Raw genomic sequence first — 24,953 nt, 5'->3', positions numbered from 1 at the left:
ACCGTATCCTGGGCTGCATCAAAAGGAGCATGACCAGCAGGTCGAAGGAGGTGATCCTGCCCCTCTACTCTGCTCTTGTGAGACCTCACCTGGAGTATTGTGTGCAGTTCTGGTGTCCTCAACATAAAAAGGACATGGAACTGTTGGAACAAGTCCAGAGAAGGGCCATGAGGATGATCAGGGGAGTGGAGCACCTCCCATATGAAGACAGGCTGAGAAAGTTGGGGTTGTTCAGCCTGGAGAAGAGAAGGCTGCGTGGAGACCTCATAGCAGCCTTCCAGTATCTGAAGGGGGCCTGCAAGGATGCTGGGGAGGGACTCTTCATTAGGGACTGTAGTGATAGGATCAAGGAGTAATGGGTTAAAACTTAAACAGGGGAAGTTTAGACTGGATATAAGGAGGAAGTTCTTTACTGTCATGGTGGTGAGGCACTGGAACAGGTTGCCCAAGGAAGTTGTGAATGCTCCATCCCTGGCAGAGTTCAAGTGCAGGTTTGACAGAGCCTTGGGTGACATGGTTTAGTGTGAGATGTCCCTGCCCATGGCTTGGGGGTTGGAACTAGATGATCTTAAGGTCCTTTCCAACCCTAACTATTCTATGATTCTATGATTCTGTGTTGTGCAGTAAGACATGAGTAATTTTATAGCTTTTAGGGTAAAAATCGTTTGGCCCTGAAAATATTTCGCTCTTGAAAATATTAATGGTATTCTAACAGATGAGTACATTCTAAGATTGAAGAGTTATTGGAGTGATGTTCTGGAAGACCTGGCTGCTTGCCTCTTATTTGCATTTGATATATTCAGTGCTGGCTGGGCAATACCAGACTGGCTTTGCTGCTGGTCTCCAAACTGTCATGTCACAGTGGCATTGCTGCTGAGCTACTGTAGCTGCTGTCAGCAGGGTACCTTTTGATGAAAATGCTGTAAGAATGAAGATGTAAAACTAGTTTGATTCTTAATGCAGAATGCATGTCTTTTAAAGGAGCATATCTTTCATTCACAGATGTGTTCTTGCACATTGTGTTTCATTCTTGTTTCCTGCACCTTGTTATTGTGAAGTACTCTTGCAGTTGTGCACACAGGTACTCACAGGCTCACTCCCCCCCACCACAAAAGACAGCCTTTTCTCTCCCTTGGTGGTGGTGTCTTTGTGCTCAAATGCTTAGGCATGTCCTTTTTTTCTAGATGGATTTCTTTGCAGCTGCTTCAATGCTGATGTGATTTTTTTATTTTCTTCCTAGTTCTCATGAAACACTGACCAAAAGGTGTGGAAAAGCAGCTCTTTCGAAGCTGTCCTTAAAAGGACATTGAGTGTGCCACCAGGATGTTGAGGGGCATTCTTTTTGGTCAGAAGAGACCCCTGACTCCACTGTGTTCAATCTTTTCATATTTCTTGCTGCTGAAGCTACTTTTTTCTTCTTTAAGAAGAATTTTATTGAAGTAGGAATTAAAGGGGCAAAATGAGGGAGTGGAGCCGTTCCTAATGCATTGTGGCTTGTGGGTTTTTTGTTGTGTTTTTTTTTGTTGTTGTTGGTTTTTGTTTGTTTTGGCAAACAAACCCTGCATAGAAGGTTTGCCTTACTAAGGTGATGGGGAGAAGACCTGCATCCTGCCTTGTGGATGTCAAAGTAGGCATTTCTATGGAAGCAGTGTACACTATTATTGGGTTCCCTTTTGTTAGGATTGTAATGTGGTACTGTGTTGCTTCCCCCCCACCCCCAAATGTCAGTTATGTCTCAGATTTGGCTCATGTTTCTTTGTGTGTTTAAAGAAGTGCCCTTTGCTAGAAGTAGAGTTTATGTATTTATTTGTGACATCTGATTTGGGTTCTGCGGAGAAAGTGCACAGATGCCATTGCCTTGTGGCTGGATCTGAAATTTCAGAATTTTAAAATTTTTTTAATTCCCTGTCCCTGAGGGGGCAGATTTATTAATTTAGGTGGTAGTCTCCTTTGTAGGATACCCATCAAGGAGTTAGGGGGGATGGTGGGGTGGATTTTTGTCCTGAACTCTCCCCATGAACCCCTTGTTTCCTTCAGTTACTGTCTTCCTCTTCAAACTGTTCATTTCAAGGAGAAACCTATGTCCTTCTGCTGTGTATTGTTTAGTTGGTTATGTGATCAACACAGCTAACCATCTGCCGAGCAGTAACCTCTTTCTGCTGATGCTTGCTTCAACAAACAGTGGGCTTTTCAATGGTAGTTCAACTTATTAGAGAAGTTTATCAAATGCCATCTACTTTGGACATGTTAAGAGGGTGTTCTGAAGGAAAAATTGGTATCTTGCATTTCTTTGTAAATTTGGTTTTGTGGAAAGGTCAGTGTTGTATAACTGGGAGTTGCATTAATTCAGTGTTCTTTATCTCTGAATGTGCTTAATCTGAAGCAGAAAATCAATGTCTTTTCAGCCTTTGACTCCCTGAAGGATTGTATTGCCTCATGTGGTACTGTAGAGGACCCTAGTTTGGTTTGTGTGATCAGCTTATCCTGAATCAGCTGATCAGCTTGCTGAATGGTAGACAATTCCTTTTAGCTTCATGATGGTAAATTTATTTATTTACTTATCTTAAATCAGCTAGTAGGTGCTTGAAAATCAGTGCATGAAACTGTAGCTTAACAGGCATTTTCTACATCCTGGGCTGTTGTAATTTCAGTGCATATACAGGGATGAATATGTTCCATTAAAATGTTCTTCTCTTGCCCCTGGGAAAATGTAAGTAGATAGCACTTCACTGAGGCACAGGTTTCTCTCTTTTGGTAGGTATTGAAGTTGTGATAAGACCTTGTGAAAACTTTAAGCTAGTTCTTGTATCCTGTTGCTGTCTTGAGCGTGGTAAAATGTTACAGCAGGTTTAAATCAGTAGGCCTGATGTTTTTTTTTCAGTATCTTTGTTTTAGAGATTACTTGAATTTCTAATTAATTGTGCTTTTGCCTGCAGATCTGTGTTTGAGTATAAAAGTTAAGGAGCTAGCTTGTGTTTTAACTGCCTCTCCTTTTATGGTGTGCTTTAGCTTTAGTTTGCACAGTAATAACACTGGGAACATGTATTAACAGGTACTGAGAAAGTGAGATTTTTATTTAGCTAGAAATTAACGTTGCATTCAAAATTCTGAGGAGTTCTAAAGTGGGGTGGGGTACAGCTGACAGCCAGTTGCCAGTTCTGTTTCTCAGAGCCTTAGAACTTCTTGCTCATGTGGGAAAGAAATCTTAGAGCTTGTATCATGGGTAGAATTGCCGTATTTCTCTTCAGGCTGCCAAAGCTTTGTTACCTTGCTGGCACTAGGTAGGTAGGTTCACTGTTGTTACATTCCTAAGCCTGTATTGAGCTGGGACTCCAAAGACCTAATATCCTCTGATTTGCACAAATAATATCCTGAAGTTTGATAAAATATTTGTGTGTTTTATTTTTCATACATGTACCTTCTAGGCTTCTTTTAAACTTTCTGAGTTTGTGTGCTGCCTTAAAGGAACTGCTAAAATCAGACATCTGTTACGTAGTACAAGGTTGGTATGAAGACACACAATGATTGTGTCAAGATGTGGTTTATCAAGAGGCTTGAGCAAACCCATCTAAGCAGTTCTGTTTAAAGGGTTGACAGGGCTGTGTCTTTCTTCCTTTGACTCTTGTCCTTTCCTCACCTGTCCCAGACACAGTGCACGCTCCTGCCTCACCCTTCCTACTGGCACTAGCACATGTGACAGCACAGTCACCCAGATCAGCTCCCTGATTTAACTGAAGATTTATGCCCTAACCATTTGCTGCATTGCTTCTCACCTGAGCAGGAGAGGTGAGTTAGCAATGCTCCTGAGACAGGCAAGAAAGTGGTTCAGTATCACTGAACCTCAAGTTTTCTAAGAGTTTAATAGATATGGCAAATGCAGGAGATCCTGGGGGAAAAGAAATATTATTTTTCTTTGAGTTTCTGATCATTGGTTTTGCAACTAACAGTTGATTCAAAGTTTTTCTAGGGTTTTGGTTGCATAGAGAGTTTCCTTGTCTTTGGAGGCATAGAAAGGATCATGGGGATGTATAATGGTATGATAGAGTTGCTGTCTTTGCTTAATCATTTGCTTTCTGGTACAAGAACACTCCCTCTTGCTGTCCCAGAGTACTTCTAGTGTTTAGCATTTACTCAGACTTCTAGGAGGATGTGTTTGCTGTAAAAGTTATTCGGGGATTTGAACTGGCAGAATTATTTGAAAGAGTAGGTGCAGAGTGCTGACAATTTGGTTTGGCCAGAGCTTTGTTGTGTTGTGTGAGTGTGTGTATTCATATGTCCATACCCTCTTCAAATCAAGGATATGGTGTGGCTACTTCTGTTTTCAAAAGGCCAAAAAATATGGGCATGGCATTAGGTACTCTTACTAAGCAAGGTGAATTTTGAGATGTTGTATGTGATGGTCATGAAGAGAGAAAATTTGTAATACCCCAACTGAATTTTTAGACGTTTAGTTTTAATATATATTTGTCTAATGGCCTACTGCTATTTTGAACAAAAATTAACAGCCCTACTTTACAGTAGTGTTTGCTTTAAATCCATCCCCACCAACTTTCTATTTTCATTGCAGCTGAAGGTATAGAGAAAGTTCCAAATTAGTCCAGTATCTTATGTAATTGCACAGTGCTTTCTGGGTAGTAACTGTCTTTTTTCTGATGTTTCTAGGGATTTTCTTCCACGAGGTTCTGGAATTGTAACAAGACGACCATTGGTCCTGCAGCTCATCACTGCCAAAACAGGTAACCTCTTTCTCTCTTTGGCTAAATGCCTGAACAAAGTGCTGACTTACTTCAGCAAGAGAAAAAAAAAAAAAAAAAAAGTATGGGAAAACTTAGCAGTGTCAAGAAAGATGCAACTGCCTGTAACCAAGGACCACTCCTTCAAAACTGTATGCTCATGACCACCTAATTTCATTGTTTTATCTGTGAAAACAGTAAAATCTAAATCCTTGAGCACATAGTAAATTTAATTCAAGATCAAACTTGAGGCAGTGGAGAAACATTACATACAATGTGTTTTAGAAACTAGCTTTGGTTTATTCATTTCTTGAGGAGCTTTACAGTTGTACTAGTTAACATTCCAAAATTGCTCTACTTCTACCTTTAAGTTTTGCTTCACTGCACACAGATTTGATTCCACACAGCTTGTTTTTATGACTTGTCTTTTTTGGTTGGGCTCACTGCACTAAGTAGAGCAGAAGGTAGACTGGGGGAGAACAAGGCTTCTGTGTATGTCTGGTCAAAAATAAAAATACAGTATGTGTATACTACTGAGTTATGTGGCATATTGAGATCTTTCATCAGAATTCACCACTTTAATTGCCCCTTGGTTGAGTACAATGTGCTGTTGTGTAGCTCAGTTCCCTAACACATATAAAAGCACCTATGGTTTCCCATCATTCAATTTTTGTTGTTGTTGCTTCTAAACCTATGCAAGTAACAAAATAACTTTTTTACTATTGACTTCTGCTTAACACTACAAAAAGAAATAACATCCAAACCAGAACTTCAAAATAACAAGTGGTCTTTAAATTATGGAACACGATGAAAATTGAAGCTGCCTGTAGAACTTTAGTCTGTCTCTGTGTGAGGTGTAATTAAGTTTTTACATGCATTTACTTTCCTAAAAGGTCTTTTTGTTGTTCAGCAGGAAGATGATATACTTCAGTCTGCTTAGGCTCCATCTTTTTTCCTGAATTACTGCTTCTAAAGCTGATTCTTACTTTCAATGCCTCTATGAAATTTTCCATAGTGTTTATACTGTGTAAAGGAGAGGAAAAAACTGGAATCCAGTATTTCTGTATGCTCAGCTTAGAAATGTTAGGATTTTCAAGTGTGTAATATGCTTAAGGTACTTAATATTAAAAGATGAAGTTCATTTTAGTTGGAGGTATGAACACTTGTTATTTCTGCATATCTGGCTTTTGATCTGACAGAGAATGCAGAAATGCATGAATAAGGCCTAGCTATAGAGAATCTTCATCTAATTTTCCCAGCACCATGTAAAAGCAGCAGAAAAATAAGAATCGAGCTCTGTGATAGCAATGCTAACAAAATGACATATGCGGGGACATATGAATTAACAAGTAAACTCTTACACTCTAACCTCAAGTGGTTAAATACTTATTCTTAGACATCCATCCTAAATTTACCTCAACTGGTCTGTACTGTCCTATTTTGTAAAATCATTATAACTTGGCTTGGTTAAGGAGGCAATGAAAGCGCTTCTCTTTTTCTGGTATTTTTCCCATTAATATGTTTGCATAGTATTACTAGATTTAGATAGGCCTCTAGGTTTTTGTGTAGGTACCTTCTCTGCTGAAAAGCAGTTCTTCATTATAACTTAACGCAACAAAAACTTTAAGAATTCTGGAGAACTGAGCTTCAGTGTAATTTTGTGTTTCCTGAATGGCAAGACATATTTCTCCCTTTGGGAAATGCTGTGTGTTTCTGTTTGGGATTAGCTGCCAAGACCTTTAAAATGCAAGCTTTAATTATTTTGTTACTTTCTTTAAACTTTGTTCCACTGTTACTGTTTTTGGTGGTGAAATTCCAAATAACTTTATCTTTTAAACCACCTTTATCTTTCTGAACTAATTAAAGAAAAAAAAAAAGGAAATGAAAGAAAACTGCTTAGAGAAGCGCAGTGTTCTTTTACAGGAAGCAGATGATGAACTGATTTTTATCAAGTCCATAATTATCTAAAATGTTATAGAAAGTAGAGGATTGTATCAGCTTCTTGATGCTGTAACAAGCTTAACTGATATCTAATCCTAGGACCTTTCTTGTCTCTTTTAAAAGTAACTTCTTAAGATTATTCCTTGGAAGGGAAGGGGTACTTTCTATATAGGCATGCAGAGATGACTGCAAGATACTTTAGCAATATTTTGCAACTGGCTGAGAATATTTTTGGAATGTGAATTTGATTGAGGAGGTTAAAGCTTCATTTGAGTCACTGCACTAAGGGATAAGGATTGGCAGTTGGAGGGAAAGCTTAACCACTCATTATTAGGGTTGTACATGTCACTGAAGGATGCAGCCCCTGAGGAGTTATCAGGAGCCCTCCAGCATCTGAAAGATCTGACATATCTGGAGAAAGAGTGGTTACTCCTGTGGAAGGGGTAACATGAAACAATTCACTACCAAGAAATTTATTTCATGAGATGTGGAGTGTTTTTTTTTAAGAACTTTTTTTACTTCCTCTTAAAAAAAAAATAAAATCTGTGTAATTAGTACAAAGCTATTTTATAGCAATCTGTTGACCTCCTTTAATCAGTAACATATTTTGGTGGCAACAGTACAATTCCCAAATGGCTTTATGCCATTTGCACTTCCATGTCCCTGCACATACTGTACTCTGCTGAAATCCTAGAGGCAAAGACAAAGGTTTTAATTAAATATTGTAGCTAACAAATCAGTCTTTACTAGTTATGACTATTTTCTTCTGAGTGTGATAATGCCAGAAATACCTAGTAGCATAGAATAAGTCAGAATATGGATGTTAAAAATAATTTACAGTCCTCTGAAGGACTCTGACTTGTCCTTGACTAGCCTACTTTGCAGTCTTTTTGGGGACTGCCCAACTACATTTCAGATGAAATTGCAAATGTGGCCTGTACCCAAGAAATTAATGTACTAGCTAGAGGAGGAAGGGGGTGGGGGGAATAATCTCCATCTTGTAAATATTCTGAGGTTCCAAGGTATCTTCTTGCAGCTAGAGGCTGATGCTCGTTACATGTCCCAAAGTAGTTCATTGGCAGCCCTGTAGGTAGGGTCACAAATTTTCATCCCTATTCTTCATCTCATATTTTTGATTCAGTTGCTCTTCTTCTACCAAAGAAAAGTACTATATACACTCTCTTGCTGGAAGAGAAAATTGGACTAAACAAGCATGCAGTGTTTGTTCTGTAATAAACAGACCTAAAGTCACAACTGAAAAAAATGTCCTACCTGGCTTGCCAAGCAACCCGCATGCACTTTGATATTCTTTCCGGTCACTGCACTTGGCCCTGAGCAATTCCACAATGTCGGCAATGTCCAGTGTCAGATCTAAGAAGAGTCTTGTGACTTTGTTGCTAGTCTCTGAAGGAGCTCTGAGTACAGAATAGTTCTTGAGAAAATAGTCCTGTCTGGGAAGATGCAGTTCATTGAGTTTTTAGAAGGCACAGGCGTGGACATGGTGCTGTTAGCCAGAAGGATCTCTGATGGAGAACTTCAGGTTTCACATGGCAAGACAGTGGTGATAAATTAGCTTAGCCATTCTAAGGATGTACATGGGAAGAATTTCACCTGCTTTTTCCTGGGTGAGCAGTTGCATGTGAGGGCACTTTATTTTGTTAGACTGATGTCTAAATTCAGGTAAAAACCATGCCAGTTCTTTCAGTATTTGTCTGCTGTTGTGTAAGATACAGGGAGTTTATTCTTTCCCAATAGACACCGTCTGTTTCAAATGCTAAACTGTTGTGGTATTGCAGCAGTTACCAGTGAGTCTAGAGGGCTGATCTTTCACTTTCTTACTCATGATTCCTTTTCAGGTGGAGGAATGCACCACATATTCCTGTAGTTGTACTTTTATAAGGACTTTTCCCTGTCTGTGTTTTGAGATCTAAGTGTTGGCACACAGCTGACAAGAATTTTTAGGCAGCATTAGTGTCCACTAGTCTTAAAGCAACATAACTGAATTCTGTGTAAGGTATGTTAGTTCCATTTCAACTCTTAATCTTCCTTCTGCAAGTTTTGCAGTAAGCATGCTAACTTGTAGTAATTTGTCATGTGTTACCATAATTAATTAAAGGAGTTGTGTGGTTTTTTTTTTTATTTTTCTTTCAGTTTTTTTCCCCCCACATATTCCATCTAAATCAGGCAACCTGTTCTTCTTCTTGCTGTGCTGTCTCCTGCCTGTGGAATTGAGATAATTATCTAGATTTCTTCAAGTTGGGTAGGATGCTTTTTAAACAGCACTCACAACAAAAAATTTACTGGGGTTTTAGCTGAAGCTTTTGTTCTTCTGTTTGTTAAAAAACATTGCCTACTATATAAAGCCTGTTATTTACATGTTAAAATACCTTGGCTCTAGGAGGGTTATTTTCCTCAGTTTGATAGCTGCTTTTGGAGGGATTTTGGGTTTTCTTCATGGTCTTGCTTCAGTTTCTTTGCTAAAGAAGTGTCAGATTAACAGATTTTGAAAATTATTGAGGTGGACATTTTTAGATGAGTCATATGTACAGTGCCCACTTTTGTTTCAGTTCTGTTAATTAGAGCACTTAAATGGAAAGTAAATCACATGAGTTTCAAAAGTCATTCTGATATTTTTTTTCCTGAAGTCTTGCTGATGCTCTAATGAAATTGCTGAGCTTTAAAGCAAGTCTTTTCTTGAGACTGCTCCTCAAGCATACCCATCTTTTACTGCCATCTGGTGGCAAAACCAATCCTCTAACAGAAAATGACAAATTTATAAAAGGAACCTTAGATTGGTTGTTTTGGCTAACATCGTCTTAGAGATGTCATCAGCAGGAAGACATTTGGAGGTCTTGAAGGACAAAAACTAGAAAGGTGCCACAATGCCAGTGGTTGGGGAGAGACTGGGCACTTAGCAGGGAAGGAAGGAAGGCAGTGGCTGCTGACTTATGGGTCCCATTTTCTGGCAGTTATTCAGGTAATGAACAGGGATTCTGTAGAGACTAGTGAATATGTTGGAGTTGCATACCTGAAAAGGTAAAATGTGGCATCACTATGGGGAAAAGGTGGTAGTGACTGGTGACCCCTTCCCTAGTCAATGAAATACTCATCATCCAAACAGGCCTGATAAGCTGGAAAAGGGATAGCACTGCTGGTCTGAAACCTGAATTTAAGCTGTTAGTGTAAGGTTGCAGAAACTGCAAATCTTCCTTGCTGCTGTCTGTGTGTGTGCGTGTACTAATAACAGTGTCTGGAGTAACCTTGAGCTGATCAACAGTGACTGCTGATGTCTGACAGCATGAATTTGAGGTTTCAACCAGTTCTCCTATCAGCACCCTCAAACAGTGTATGGGCTTCAGCTCATGTTTGGAAAAGTTAATCGTACCCAGAAATACTTGGTTTTGTTAGTGTGTTTTCCTGGAAAGTTTTGTTTTCTTGATCCTGGATTGATGCTTGCTTAGTGACATCAGGAAAGATGGAATCCACTTACTGAAAGACTGGGAAATAGCTCTAAATGTGCCAGTACTCAAAAAATTATAATACAGAGAAGTGACAGAAAATCAAAGCTCACTTTTAGAAAAAAAGAAATCTGTAATTAGTTATTAAATAACAGTTTGAAAGGTACTTGAGGTGCATAACAGTCACCACAGTCAAGAACAGAAAGATCCTTGTCATAATCAGTATAATTTTATTTTTTTGTTACAGGGTAGCAGGCTTGTAAATAAAGGTGTGCTAGGTGTCCTGTCTTGGGTAGAGTAAGGCTGTAAATTATCTTGCATGGTTCTTTATTATATTAAACAATTTCAGGAAAGCTGGTCGAGAAAGGATTCCTGTAAGATGGATGCACAGTTGTTTACTGAGTGGAAGGGTTATCCCTCCAGGTCATGTTAAATATATTGTATTACTGATAGGATGGCAGAACATAGCATGTTTAATAAGTTTATATTTGGCAAGTATGAACAAGACTCTGAAACACACTGGAGGACAGAACTGGAATCTAAATTGCTTGCAAAGGAAAAGAACTGCCTTAAAAGCAGGAAGAAGTTCACCTGGGATGAGGGCTGTTTCTATACTGAAAGATTAATGTTTAGATAGCTAGTTTTCAGAAAAGAACCTGGTGATTGCAGTGGACCTCTAAGAGAGCACAACTCACTGATGTCATGCTGTTCTAAAATACAGAAGTAAATATTGTATGAGATGTATCAATAGAAATGCAGTCTTAAATGTAGTTCTACTTTTTTTCAGTCTTGGAAGGATCTTGGTGAGCTCTGCCTTTGTAGCATTCAGAAGAATGCCTGGAGAATATCTGTGAATGATTGAAGGTTTAGAATGCATGATGTGTAGAGGAAGGTTGAAAGAAGAGTGATACATTTCTTCTTCAGAACATTTTCAAGAATATGAAACACTATTGAATCAAAAAGAGTGCTTGTTTTTCTCCTCTGGTATGAGTGTCTACCCTTAAAATTAAGCATTTCACTGGTTCCTAAGAGCATGACCTGGTATTTTATGTTACTTACTTTCATCAGCTCTACACTATTTTATTTTATTTTATTTTTTTAAATCTCTTATGCTACAATATTCTTGTCATCCTCTGCACTGACAGGATATTCTGTATTTTCTTCAGAAAATACTAGGGTACTTCTATTTCTCGTAGCCTGGCTGCTTGAAATTAGCAGTGGGATGTCTGAGTTCTCAATATTTTATTTTCAGCATGTTAGAAAAGCTAGAGAAATGGTGAATTAGAAGAGAGATTATAGATTGGGTAAGGCAACAAGGGCTTTTGATACTGCTTCTCTGTTCAGTGAAGAACTAATGAATGATTTGCTAGGGTCAAAATAGATTAATTTGACTGCATTTACTTTGTTCAGAAAAAACTGATCCATCATCAAAGAAAAGGGGATGTACTTAAGCTCATGTTGTTTATTTGCATGTTTTTAAATCACTCTTTTGAAAAACATTCTGAAGCTTTCTGGGATGCTTCATTGAAGCTAACAAGACTCTTGTTGCTTGTGTGACATCTCTCTAAAGGACTGACAGTAGTAGAATGTATTCCACCTTTGCTATACATGTTTACTTGTTTTGCTATAGGAGCACTATTTAATAAGCCACATTTTTTAAAAACTCCAAGCTGGAGACTTAAATCTTGAGTATATTAGACTGGATACCACCACAGACTCGGAACAACTCTGCATGAAATCAGGTGGGGAAGAGTCCTGAATCCAGGTGTTTCATTTTGGTAAATTCTTGGTAAAATCCAGGTGACTCATCTTGGTAAATTCTTGACCTCTAATAGCAGATTATTCTGCATAGGGTATTCTGTATGGGCTCCATCAGAGTTTGGAAGGTCTTGGGTTCAGCTTGATGTGGATCAAGAAGGTGTTTTTTTTTTTTTTAAATTAAAAAATCGCATAATAAGGCTGAGAAAGTTGGAGCTTTTCAGTGTGGAGAAGAGAAGCTGTGTGGAGATCTCATAGCAGCCTTCCAGTATCTGAAGGGGGCCTTTAAGGATGCCAGAGAGGGATTCGAGCAAAGGCAATGTTTTAATTTTTTAGCTAATTGTGCTTTTTTGTGATTTCAGCTTTCTCCAGAAAATACATATTGGAAAACTAGACCTTGGGCAAGATCACTTTTTCCTGTGTGGCTTCATGTCCATTTCCACAAAAATGTGAATACAGTGTTTTCCTAGTATTCTTCTGTGTATGAAAGCTGAAAACTGAAGAATGCATTAAAGCATGTGCTTATCCAGTCTGGCTAAAAGCAGCACTGCCAAGGACAGGCAAAGAGCTGAAAGGAGCAAAACAAAGTGCTTGTTGTTAATTTGAATTTTTATTCTGAAGGCTGTGTGTGGCACCACAGGTTATGAACCGTTGTAAAGTCTGTTCCTTCAGTGGGACCACAGGTGTCATTGGGAGGAATGAGCTATTGATAAATATTAATGCACCTAAAAAAGTAGCTGATGTTTTCATTTGAATTACCTTGAAGCCATTTCAATTTTTCCTATTACTACTGAGCATTTAGTGGAACAAAGAGAAAAGCTTCCTTGACAATCAGCTGAGTCAGTCAACTGATTACAACTAGGCACTGAGTATTAATTATTGAATTGTGAAATATTTTTCTGAGGAAGTCTGAACCACTGGGGAGAGAGGGAGGGAAGTAACTAAGAAGAATATGTTTATGTTATGCCAGGAGTAGTGCATAAAGAACTGGGACAAAATAAGAACCACTTGTTAGTTCTTTTTTCCAGTAGGTAACTATTTTCCAACCTTGAGATGACAAGTTTTACATATGTGAATTCTGAAATGTGCTAGAGAAACTGAAGTATTTTGTGTGCCATGTTATCTTTCACTTCAAAATATTTAAATATTCCTTTTGTTGTTTTTTTTTTGTGTTTTGTTTTTTTAATAGTTGCCAACAAAACATACAAAACTCCTACTCATTGTCATTTTGCTGCTAGAGCTAAAAAAGAATGTAAGAGATGCTGGAATTCTTAAGTTACCAGAAATGAAATGGAGGTTTTTGTTGAGTGCTCTCATTTTTGAAATAAGATATGTATTATTTTTGTCTTAATAAGGGTGGGTTTTCTGGTCCCTTGCCTTTGAATCTGGAGGGATTATGGTACTGTAACACAGAAAGGTTGGTACTTGTTTTCCCCTCCTCTCTCTCCTTCCTTTCTTTTTTTTTTCCCTCTCAGTTTGCTTCAACTATTGGTTTCATGTGTGGTTTTGACTATTGTTTTTTAACACTTCTGCCAATAGTAATAAAGCAACTTCTGGGAAACAAACTTCAGTACTGGTACATAAGACTCTCGATTAATCTGTATTCCTGGATCAGATCTCTTGAGCTTCTGTTTCTTCTCTGAGTACCAAGCAAGCTCTTTGCTGGGGGGTTTGAGGGCTGTTTACCAAGAAATGTTTTCTGGGGAAGAAACGTTCAAATGGAACTTTTGAGATCAGGTCTTGATTGCAGGATGAAATTAACTGGAACATACACAACTTTGATCAGCCTTTCTCCATCCCTATTGCTTAGAGCAGGATCAGGAAATGAGCTTGTATCTGTTGTTAACATTTATGTCATTACTTTTGATTACAGTGTCACTATTGTGAGATAAACATTTGTGTTGTGTTTTAAAGGAAGAAACCCCACTTCTAAAATCTGAGATGTGCTTTTGGTTTTGCACCTCTAGGTAAGGAAATTAGTATCCGTATTTGGATTCAGGAGTCAAAATAGGGAGGGACCCAGTGTCAAGTTCGAGTCTAACAAATTAGACTGTATCTATCCTTGATATTCCTGGTTGATGCCCAAAAGGTAAGAGGGCAGGTTTTATGGTATTGAAGATGTAGGAATTAATTGTATTCTCCCACTTAAGCAGAATAACTGCTATATCAATAAAAGCTTTTACAAACTTCTTAAACTTAGTTTGGATTTAGATGACAAGAAGTTTTTGGGAAATGAGTTGCATTATAAACAGTATGGTCTGCTTAAGTGATCTTATTTTCATTGTGAACGTCTAAAAATATACAGAACTTCTTTGTTAAAAATCATGTAACATGGGCTCTTAGTTTTTGAAAGCAAACACTAATAATCTTTGATAATATCGAGCTTGACTTCTGTTCAATTTAGTGATGTATTGCAGGCAAATGTAATCAGATGAAAACTGAAATATGTGTCACAATCAGTTCGTTGTTCTATTAGTGTAAATGGTATCTATTTGAATCTTTCAGGTTGTTCCACAAGATGACATGCTGAAGCTAAAAGCAGTAAATGGGATTCATTCAACTTGACTTTTTAACTAACTCTTTCTTGTTGTAGGCTGGTTTTCATCTGTACAATCACATCTATAGCATGTGCTCATATATCATTCTTTCCTGATACTCATGATGACATGCTTTTGTACATATGCATCTGAAGAATAGTAGGGGCTTGAAAGTGGGTGTCTAAGTCTATGAGCCTGTGAAATACGGAGTTGCTGTTGATATTTTTCACAGAGTATGCTGAATTTCTACACTGCAAAGGGAGGAAATTTACTGATTTTGATGAAGTTCGTCAGGAAATTGAAGTAGAAACAGATAGAGTAACAGGAGTGAACAAAGGCATTTCTTCAGTTCCTATAAACTTAAGAATATATTCTCCACATGGTAGGTAAAATCATCCTACTTTATATTTCTGTCATATGATGGGTTATGTAGCTCTGTCTAGCTCTGTTTCCTTTTGTATGCATTCTCATTGCCCAGTCAGAAGTCTTCTGGGATGAAAAAACTTCTGAGACTGAGTTGAAGTAAAAAGTGGATATGCATCTGGAAGAATCGTCAACTTCTGTGTTCTGCTGGGCAGAATGCAGACTCTGTTCCATTTAATATTCTCATGATTTAAAAATATTCTCACTCTACATCAGGATGAAAACAGTCTATCTCCTGGTACATATACCATTAGATAGTAACTTGCTAGTAAAGACAAATAATAGGAGATGGGAGATTTAGTGGCAAAACTTCTTTTTGCCACTTTCCAGATGGATTCCCCAATCAGTGATCTAAGAAGTCATTATGTCTCCCTGACCTATTAGATGTTTATTGTTTGCTGTCATTAAAAATATATTTAGACAATAATGGTGCTTGAAGCTGCTTTATGTTGTAGACCCCCAGTATAGATCAAAGTTAGCTCCTCTGGTTGCCATCTGGCCAATTTGATGAAGGCAATCTAGAGAAAATGTTTTGCATTGAATCTGTCTTGAATACAGGAGAAAAGTGGTGTGGTTGACTGAAGCACTTTATTTTTCTAACCACCTCATCTGATGTCTTCATGGTGAGTCAAACGACAGAAAGATTAAAATAAGAGGGGAGGTAATTAAAGAGATGCTGAGCCTCCCTTTGATACACTGTGAGCAGCCTTGGCTCTAAATATATGCCTCTGAACCTTTCTCTGCTATACAGATATGGTATAGCTGACTGGAGAGAAGCTGAATTAAATGCCCTGCCTTGAAGCATGTTGTTTGGACGTATTGACTCCAGGAGAAAATGAAAATTTCCTACCTTAATGCTCTTACTTTGTTTTATTAGGATCAGTCATTTAGTTCAGCAACTGTTGTCTGTATTAGCCAGACCCCAAATATACTTCTGGTGTTTCCTTTCTAGGAACTGTGTTTTTCTTGTTTTTCTGAAGGGTACTCTGTTTCCCTAGTACAGGCTTGAACAAGCTAGGATGCTTCTACTTGAAACTGTGGCTTGTATTGGGGAAATCATGTCAGAACAAAACAGGTTTTATTAATGGATAAACTTTTACATGTTTCTTACTTCAGAAGTTACAGAGTTAAAAAAAAAAAAAAAGAGAACCCAAAACAACAAGCAAACCAACTCACCAAATAAAACCTAACCCAAAGCAACAACATACCCCAAAATGTCTTAATATGAGAACTGTTGAAAGGATGGTCAGAGAGAGACTGACTACCAAGGCAAAGCTCAGAAAGCCATGCTCATTTGCCTAAGAGCTTTTGAGGATATGCGGTAGAAGTATCATTCCCTGTGCCACTTGTAATGTTTAAAATACAAAATAGTACTAATTAACCTGGAGATGAAAGACTAGCAGAAAAAAAAAGTGTACTTTTCAGATCATCAGGCATTTTGTTTGAGCCATTGACAATATTTATATACTTATAAAGGTAATTTATGTGAGATTGTATGTGACTAAAATTTGTCTGCAGCCATAGATGCCTAGACCTCTTTAGACATGTCTGGCATGCTAACCAGTTTGATCCTGTGTTTTCCTTATAGTATTAAGCCTGACCCTTATTGATTTGCCTGGAATCACTAAAGTGCCAGTAGGGGATCAGCCTCCAGATATTGAGCAGCAGATCAGAGACATGATAATGCAGTTCATCTCTCGTGAAAACTGTCTGATACTGGCTGTGACTCCAGCTAACACTGATTTGGCCAACTCGGATGCACTGAAGTTAGCTAAGGAAGTGGACCCTCAAGGTAAGCATGGTTGAACATAACCACTCCTCATTCTCTAATGTAGTAACATAATTGAACATCTCTTGTGTGAAAAATGATTTATAATGTAGATGTGTACATGTACATTCTCATATAGGCTTCAATATCACAACTGTTTTTTAGCTCAGTGTCATTTCAGTAATGATGCTGTAAACGTATTTTTAAAATTTTGGCAGTATGTCTTACAGGCAAGTGGAGCAATGCCTACCTAGAAATTTCTGTAGTACCTAGCAAAATGGACCGTGGTGTTGATAGGCTTTCTAGATAATACTTGCATTATAGATTTTATACAGTCATATCATAGGAATGCTAAGAGTAGAGATTTGAGGAACACATTTCAGCACTGGCAATGATGATCCCTACTTTTCCAAATATATCATCACTTGCAGTTGTAGCTGGTATTGTGTGATACAAGCTTTGAGAATGTCAGATGTTATATAATTGTAAGATGTAGTTGTTCTTCCTGAATATAAATGATTTCTCACTATTGTTTTTTCTTTTCTTTTTTTTTTTTTTTTCCCTGCCTTCACCTTGAGCAGGCCTTAGGACGATCGGTGTGATCACAAAGTTGGATCTGATGGATGATGGAACAGATGCAAGAGAAATTCTAGAAAACAAACTACTCCCTCTTCGCAGAGGTGCAAATGTTCAGTTGCTTATATTCTTTGCAGTCCAGAAAGTGGTTTGGATAAGGATGTTGTGTGGGGGGCCTGGACGTGAATCAAAGGTTGTGTTGGACTGATACATTCCTAGTTTTTATTGTTATATTGGAAATAAAGTTAATTTTTTTTTTTTCATATGTGTGGAAAATACACTGTGTATTCCAGAGGAAGCAAGAAATGTCGGCACAGGTTGTGAGCTGGTTTTCTCTCCTGTGCCAGGTTGTTGCTTGTAACAGAAGAATTTTTTTTCTCTTTGCGTATGACAGAAGCAAGCACCAGAGCTTTAATTATCTCACTGTAAATCAAATTGTGAACCCTTTCAGAAATTTCCCATGTGATTGTTCTGGCATCCAATGCCACAGTTGTTCAGTTGTTAAAAATATCAAGAATTTTGATTCTAGCTATAACTTAATGATGACACCACCATCTCCTCCCATGGAGCATGTTGTTCCAGCAAAAGAGAAATTTTTTTTCCTCTATTTTACTAGTATCATGTAATTTATCTATGTAGACCTGTGTATGCGTTTTGATTTTTGTTTTGTGGTGTTTCTTTTTGTTGTTTTTTTTTGTTGTTGTTTTATTATTTTGAAGTGGTTTTTTGGGGGGGTACACCAAAGTTTCAGATATTTCTGTATTAGAATCAGTGATTTAAAAGAAAGTGTATTTGTTATACATAAACAGGATGAACAATTTAGACACTGTTAAGGTTGCTGAGTACTTGTAAACAATATCTGAAGTGCTTAAATTGGAAAGCTTTGTTTGAATTGAGGCAGTCTAGTTTTATTTAATGTGAATTCAGTCACTCAGGCAATAGCTGCACAGACTTACCCATTGGGTTTGTTTTATTTTAGGTTATGTTGGTGTTGTAAACAGAAGCCAGAAAGACATTGATGGGAAGAAGGACATTAAGGCAGCTCTTCTAGCAGAAAGGAAATTCTTTCTTTCCCACCCAGCATATAGGCACATGGCAGATCGGATGGGAACACCCTATCTCCAAAAAGTTCTAAACCAGGTAAAACCTGAGGCCTTGTGGTGAAAGGCAGTTTTATAATGGTAGGACCAATACAAAATCTATATTAAAATGAATGATGGTCAGTGAACCTTGCTTGTTCTTTTCTGCTTTTAAGCTTTTTAATTTTCACAATTTAATAAACAAAGCTGTATATTACATGTAGCATCTAAAACTTACTGTGAGATGTAGTTTCTGACTTTTGCTGACAGTTCTGCACTCCCTTGTTTTCTTGAATACTGAATATGAACACAAAAAAAAAATTTGTCTCCCTTCTGGAAGTATACCATCCTATTCCTATCACATTTATTCTTGTCTAGCTGGATTTTTAGAATTCAAATTTGGAAAGTAGGGGGGAAAAAAAAGACATTTTTACATTTTTTTTGAAAACGTGCTCTGAGGGTTCACTGTATGTCTGTACTTTAACCTCAAAATCTACACTTTATTGTAGTTCTTAATAGAAGCAATGACTGTGTACTAATGATACAAATGACAAATACAGTAATCGGACCACAGGTTTTACACTACCTTTATTTTTGCCCAAACGTTTGGTTTGTTTCTATGAGTTCGTGCTGGAGCCTGCCAGAACAGAGCTTCCTTCAGCAAGAAATAGAGGTCTATTTTCCAGTTACTTGGAGGAGAAACCCATAGTTTACTGTCCTAATAAAGACACTGTCTACAGCAGCCTTAGAAGAGTATATAATTCTCTTGTCTTTGAGTATTACTTATTTCATAGTGCCATTTGTTCTCTTGGATGGCATGTGACCCTAATGATGCAAGTTTGAAGAAGGCAAGAGAAGTCATGCCTGCCTCTCTAAAATTACTGCTGATGCTGTGTTTTCTTTTTGTTTGTTTGGGTTTTTTTTTTTTTTGTTTGTTCTTTCTTTAGTTTATCAGCTGACCAGTGTTCTTAGCATTTGTACAAGTGTTTGATAGTATTTTTTCCAGTTCACTGTCAAATTACAGACGTTGGTCTAGAATAGAAAAAGACCAGGTCAGGCTGGCTTTGTCTATTTTGGGCAGCAGCTGGAAACAGCAGAAAAGTTATTGATTAAGGTAGGAAACTAATGGCTGACCTGCTTAATTTCTTGCTACAGTGACTTTGCAGATGTAACTTGACAGACAGGTTATGGTCTGCTCTGGACTTGTCCAGAAAGAATGCTGTTGCCATTTATTTGTGCCTCAACCAAAGTCTTCAGCAGGGTGCAAGAACTTGTAGCCTGCAATTTTGTCTGTTTAGGATGTTTTGTCTCTTTTTATATCTTGAAAGTTTAATCCACTTGTCTTAATTTTGCGACTGAAGCATGAGCTACATATGCCTTTGGATTATTTTATCTGTCCTGGCTTGCTTTGCTTTACTATTTACTTTTTTCTTGTGAGCTGTTTTATATATTTATCTATTTCAGTATGTTGGTCTTTTGTTGCTGTTACTGTGTGTAAAATATTACATATGGGAAGATGTATGTAAGTTTTGTCCCTGAGATATTAGGGACCTATTAGTGTTTGCAGTTTCAGGTAATATTTCAATTTCTCTGCATCCACAAGGTGGTGCTCCAGGGAAACTCCAGCTTTTGATTTTTGTGCCTATCTGCTGAACAATTTTTATCTTGAGTTTACATGTTTTGGTATATAACAATCTTTATTTATAGCTTTTCTGATTGTATTCGGGAAGAGGGTTTTCAGCATAGTGCAAGAAGTCTGCTTTGGTTTAATCAAGGAACAGGTATGATGCATGAGAAATTTATGGCACAGGTAAGACACCGGTAGCGCTTTTCAAACACATTACAACATATACATGCAAAAGTAAATGAGATAAGTTAACAGATCTGGTAGTCTGTTTTCTACTTTCCTCCAATTTATTTTCCAGTACTTCTAGGTATATTTTCAGAAATGAAAACTGCTAGTTTTGAGTGGTAGAACCTTTTTAGCCAAAAGTCAAGTGTTTCAAAAAGGTTAAGTTCTATAATGAATAATATGAGGGCAAAATCTCTTTCCTTCAGTATACTTTGTACAAGGGAGCAGAAATCGTGTGAAGGTGATTTATGCCAGTGGTGGGAGAGTGCCAAGTAGGTACTCTCTATGTCTGCATTTCCATCAATGTCTGTTCTCAACGGGCTGTGGATGTTCAGAATCTCATCCTTGTCCCACCTTGTCTTGTGGCTGTCAAGTAAAGGAGTCATGCTGAACAAGTATATAGGCAGTTGGGAAGCACCCTTTGGAAAACCAGCAAAATGGGAGTGATGAGAGGTGATTTTCGAAGTACATATGTAATGTGTATAACTTTTTTTGTGTGTAACTAAGCAAGTAAGTGTGTAGTAACAAGACTCAGTGAGTGAGAGGACAAAGGAATTTTTCAAGCCTCCTTATAATGTGTATGCAAAAGGGATATTGTATTGTTCTTTAACAGCCTCCATTGCTTCAAAGATCAAAAGGAACTATACTGGTAGACTAGCACAGGCTATGGCTGATGAGTCTACTTTGCTTTCATGAGACCCACTTGGAGTATTGTGTGCAGTTCTGGTGACTTCAACATAAGAAGGACATGGAGCTGTTGGAGCTAGTCCAGAGGAGGGCCAGGAAGATAAGGGGGCTTGAGCACCTCCCTTACGAAGATAGGCAGAGAAAGTTGGGGCTGTTCAGCCTGGAGAAGAGAAGGCTGTGTGGAGACCTCATAGCAGCCTTCCAGTATCTGAAGGGGGCCTGCAAGGGTACCGGAGGGGGACTTTTCATTAGGGACTATAGTGATAGGACAAGGGATAATGGGTTCAAACTTAAACAGGGAAGGTTCAGGTTAGACATTAGCAAGAAGTTCTTTTCTGTAAGGGTGGTGAGGCACTGAACAGGCTGCCCAAAGGAGTGGTAAATGCTCCATCCCTGGCAGTGTTGAAGTGCAGGTTGGACAGAGCCTTGGGTGACATGATTTAGTGTGAGATGTCCCTGCCCATGGTTTGGGGGTTGGAACTATGTGATCTTAAAAGTCCTTTCCAACTGTAACCATTCTATGATTCTATAATGTGCTTGGCACCAGAAGGAGATGGTTGTGCTCCAGCTTTCTGTTAACAGTAAAAAGGACTTTTATTTGCTTTTTAGCAACTTACTAATCATATTCGGGATACCCTGCCAGCCTTCAGAAGCAAACTTCAGAATCAGCTGCTTTCTATAGAACATGAAGTAGAGGTATACAAAAACTTCAGACCAGAAGATCCAACCAGAAAAACTAAAGCCCTGTTGCAGTGAGTGGTCTTTTGTCTGCTTTTCTAGTTTGTATAAATTTGTTTTCCCTCTTTTTAATTTTCTTTTCCTTTGTAACGGCTTTAAATTTAAAGATTTGGATATGGTTAAGGATTCTATCTGCAAGATGCGAAGAATTCTGTGCTTGATGTTACAGAACACTTTATTTACCCTACAATTTCAGCAGAGTTTCCCCTAAATTAATTTTAGTAATCCTAGAAAAGACAGAAAGCAGAACAGGAAAAGGTACAAAGATGAACAACACAGACCTCGAAGATGGCAAGATCAAAACTACAAGGAGGACTACCACCTATGATTAATGTGCACCTAAGCTACAGAGAGCTCTTTGCTGCAGGAACTGATACTAAAAGTTTGTGAGCTTTCTAAAAGCAGCTAGGCACATTTTTGAGATGGGGAAGACATTCAAGGTTACTAAGTGCAAGGACTGATTGCTGCTTTATGGAATTAAGAACAGCAATTTGAGGCCAAGAGAGTTTTCTGGAGAAATATTACTGTGTGCTTGCTCTGTTCTCATAGGAACTTACTGTTGGTGACTGTCATGATATGGCCTTTGTTCTGCTTTAGTGCAGGCATTCTTAATGTTTAAGTGAGAGTGTAGTGGGGTGGGTGAAAGCCACTTTGTTGCAGTTTGCCTCTCTGATGATACCTCTGACAACTAACAGCAAAATGTCATGTGATGTGCCACCTGTGCTTAGTGTTAAAACTGGCCTGGCAGATGTTGACCCTTTTGGGCTCAAGGAGTCATGGATTGAATACTGTTGTTGTTGGAGGAATTGCACTGCCAAAGTCACTGTGTAGTTTGGGTCTCATCCACAAAATAAGTCTGTCTACTGAGGCTTTGATAACGTTATTGTTAAGTGATAGAGCAGAGATGAGTGTTAATCTGACTTTGAATCACGGAAGTAAAATCTTTTATTGTGGTTTTAACACTAAGGAAGAAGGGCAATGCTTCATGCAGCATCCTTCCTTGGCCTCTTTCCAGGGATGCTTGATACTCAATATTGTGTTCCTTTTCACCTGAAAGGTCTGCCATTTTATCTCTCCCTCCCCTTTTTTTTTCACTTCCGTGTTCACATGTGATTCAAATTTACCCTTTCAAAGAGGAAGCATCTAAAGTAAGAAAAAGATCTGAAATGTACCTAGCACTTCTCTCTTGTATGAATGTTATCCCATTTCTATTACGACTTTTATTTTTTAAATTTCACTTCTCTCCTCTCCCCACCTTTGACATTTAGGATGGTGCAACAGTTTTCAGTGGACTTTGAAAAAAGGATCGAAGGATCAGGAGATCAGGTTGATACATTAGAACTTTCAGGAGGTGCCAAAATCAATCGTATTTTCCATGAACGTTTTCCTTTTGAACTAGTAAAGGTATTTATCCATCTTGCTGGTGTGCTTTTTCATTTATATATTCTTATGTTCATACTGATAGAAGTAAAGCCAAGATTAAGGTCTGATAGAAAGAATACACTTTTAATTGTGGAAGGAGTTACAGGAAGTTATAATTGAGACATTTGGCTTTGTTTCTAGCTTTGGATACTGAGACATGCTAAGAATTCTAAAATATTGGAAGTAGAATATAATCATTAGTCCCAGTTCTTACTATTTTCCTTGCTCTTTTATTGTTTTATCACAAATACCATCTTCCTTTTGGTTAGATGGAGCAGGCAAACAACTACAATTGGTAAATTTAAATTATTGTGCTTAAGTAGCTAGTACCTATTAAAATTAGAGTTATGGAAAATAGTTGTTTCTTGTGTTTTCTAATCCCTTTATTCAGTGAATTAAACCAAAGCTAGCTTTCATAGTGGTAGGTCAAGCAGAACAAAATTTGGTGTTTTGAGAAAACATTTCTCACTTTGATATATCTTTTCTTGTTACCTTTGTGTAACAGAATAAACAGAAGTCCAGTTGAATGTGAACTAATGAAACCTAGTTTCCTATAAATGTGTTGCATATTTGTTGATCCTCTCTCCCACCTCATCATGGACTCTACTGTATCTCTAGTCTACATTTTTTGATTTTTTTTTTTTACACTTTTCCTAAGCTTCCTCCTGACGTGTTTTATGCTCAGCTTTGATATCCCCTAAGTTTAAGTTGGGTTAGAACCAGAGTGAGTTATGGCTGGTTCCAAGGTTTCAATGTAGGTGATAGGTCAACTAGGAGTCCAACAGAACAGATGATAGTTGGGCTTAAGTAATGACCCTTTTGTTTGTGACAACACTAACTTCTCTTCCACCTAGCTGGCTTTCAAGAAACTTAAATAAAAGCTTTATTAACTTCATAACTGAGACCACTCCTAAGTTTGGTTGAAAAACAGTGGAATGGGAAGGGGAGGATAAACAGACCATAAACACAGAAATTCCACCACTTTAGGAAACTAAGCTTAGAAAAGAATTGCATTTTCCAAATCCTGTTTCTGGCACATTCTATCAACTCTGTAAAATTGTTCCAACTGTTGATATGTCTGGAACAGAAGGGTGCATGATTTTCAACAATCTTTACTGCTGCCTTAGTGTTTAAATGTTTTATAATACTTATGCTTTGTTTAGGGGCATTAGAAATGAATATTTTGCCAGTTGAACTCACCTTTTAGTTCTATTGGAGAGGTAGCATTTTCTATGTTATTAAAAACCACTCAAATGTGATCTCATATGCTTTTGTTCCTCTAGATGGAATTCAATGAGAAGGAACTGCGGAGAGAAATAAGTTATGCCATCAAGAACATACATGGTATCAGGCAAGTGCTCCCATGTTTTGAAGCCCAGTCACATTTTAGAGGCTTGTGGTCTTTGTGACCTGAGGCCACACTGACTGCTGACTGCTAGACTATGTTAGTGATGTGCTGCTGCCAGCAGCTGACCTTTTTTATTCCATTCCTTCACATTCCTATTTTTCAGGTAGCTATTTTGAGCCAAACAGTTGGTTTGCCTGAAGAGGTTTAATTTACTGGAAAATGCTGGAAAATTATTTTACAAAGAAATATACATTTTTTCTTTGTAAAATAGCTTTTTTTTTTCTGGTAGTATCTGCAGTTCTGTTAAACCTGTATTCCTAAAAAGTCATAAATTTTAGAGGGAAAACTTCTGTCTTGATATGGAAAAAACTTTTCAGCCTGTATTGTGGCAGACTCCTTGCACTATCTTACTTGCTTTTATTTTCAACCATTTCTTGAAATGACTGATTTGCAAATGAGTTGGTTGAGGTTTCATTTTGTGGATGTGTCTGCAGTATATTATTAGGTTAGGGAAGAGGAGGTATTTGTTTTTTTGGTTTGGAATGACTTAATTATCTCACTTTGGAATGTTCAGTCTATTTGGGAGTGACATTTTATCAGAAGCATACCCATTTTTCTGTTCTATTCTTTTGA

At 37.8% G+C, this 24,953-nt stretch overlaps 1 protein-coding gene across 5 annotated transcripts in view; it reads left to right on the top strand.

The window, feature by feature from the left end:
- DNM3 (dynamin 3) overlaps positions 1–24,953 on the top strand; it is a 180,305-nt gene that overhangs the window by 11,891 nt on the left and 143,461 nt on the right. For all 5 annotated transcript variants that reach the window (XM_061451856.1, XM_061451854.1, XM_061451853.1 and 2 more), the window contains exons 2-9: positions 4,663–4,736; positions 14,660–14,809; positions 16,439–16,642; positions 17,200–17,298; positions 18,174–18,334; positions 21,422–21,564; positions 22,819–22,954; positions 24,256–24,323. In XM_061451856.1, the coding sequence (XP_061307840.1) occupies positions 4,663–4,736; positions 14,660–14,809; positions 16,439–16,642; positions 17,200–17,298; positions 18,174–18,334; positions 21,422–21,564; positions 22,819–22,954; positions 24,256–24,323 (1,035 nt within the window). The remainder of the gene's footprint in view (positions 1–4,662; positions 4,737–14,659; positions 14,810–16,438; positions 16,643–17,199; positions 17,299–18,173; positions 18,335–21,421; positions 21,565–22,818; positions 22,955–24,255; positions 24,324–24,953) is intronic.

This window comes from Pezoporus flaviventris, unplaced genomic scaffold (assembly GCF_033815535.1).
Source record: "Pezoporus flaviventris isolate CSIRO_AGI_PZ_B2104156 unplaced genomic scaffold, CSIRO_AGI_Pfla_v1 ptg000013l, whole genome shotgun sequence".
In the NCBI taxonomy this organism is placed as follows: domain Eukaryota; kingdom Metazoa; phylum Chordata; class Aves; order Psittaciformes; family Psittacidae; genus Pezoporus; species Pezoporus flaviventris.
The sequence above is the reverse complement of the archived record's forward strand: the minus strand, read 5'-3'. Positions and strand labels throughout refer to the sequence as shown.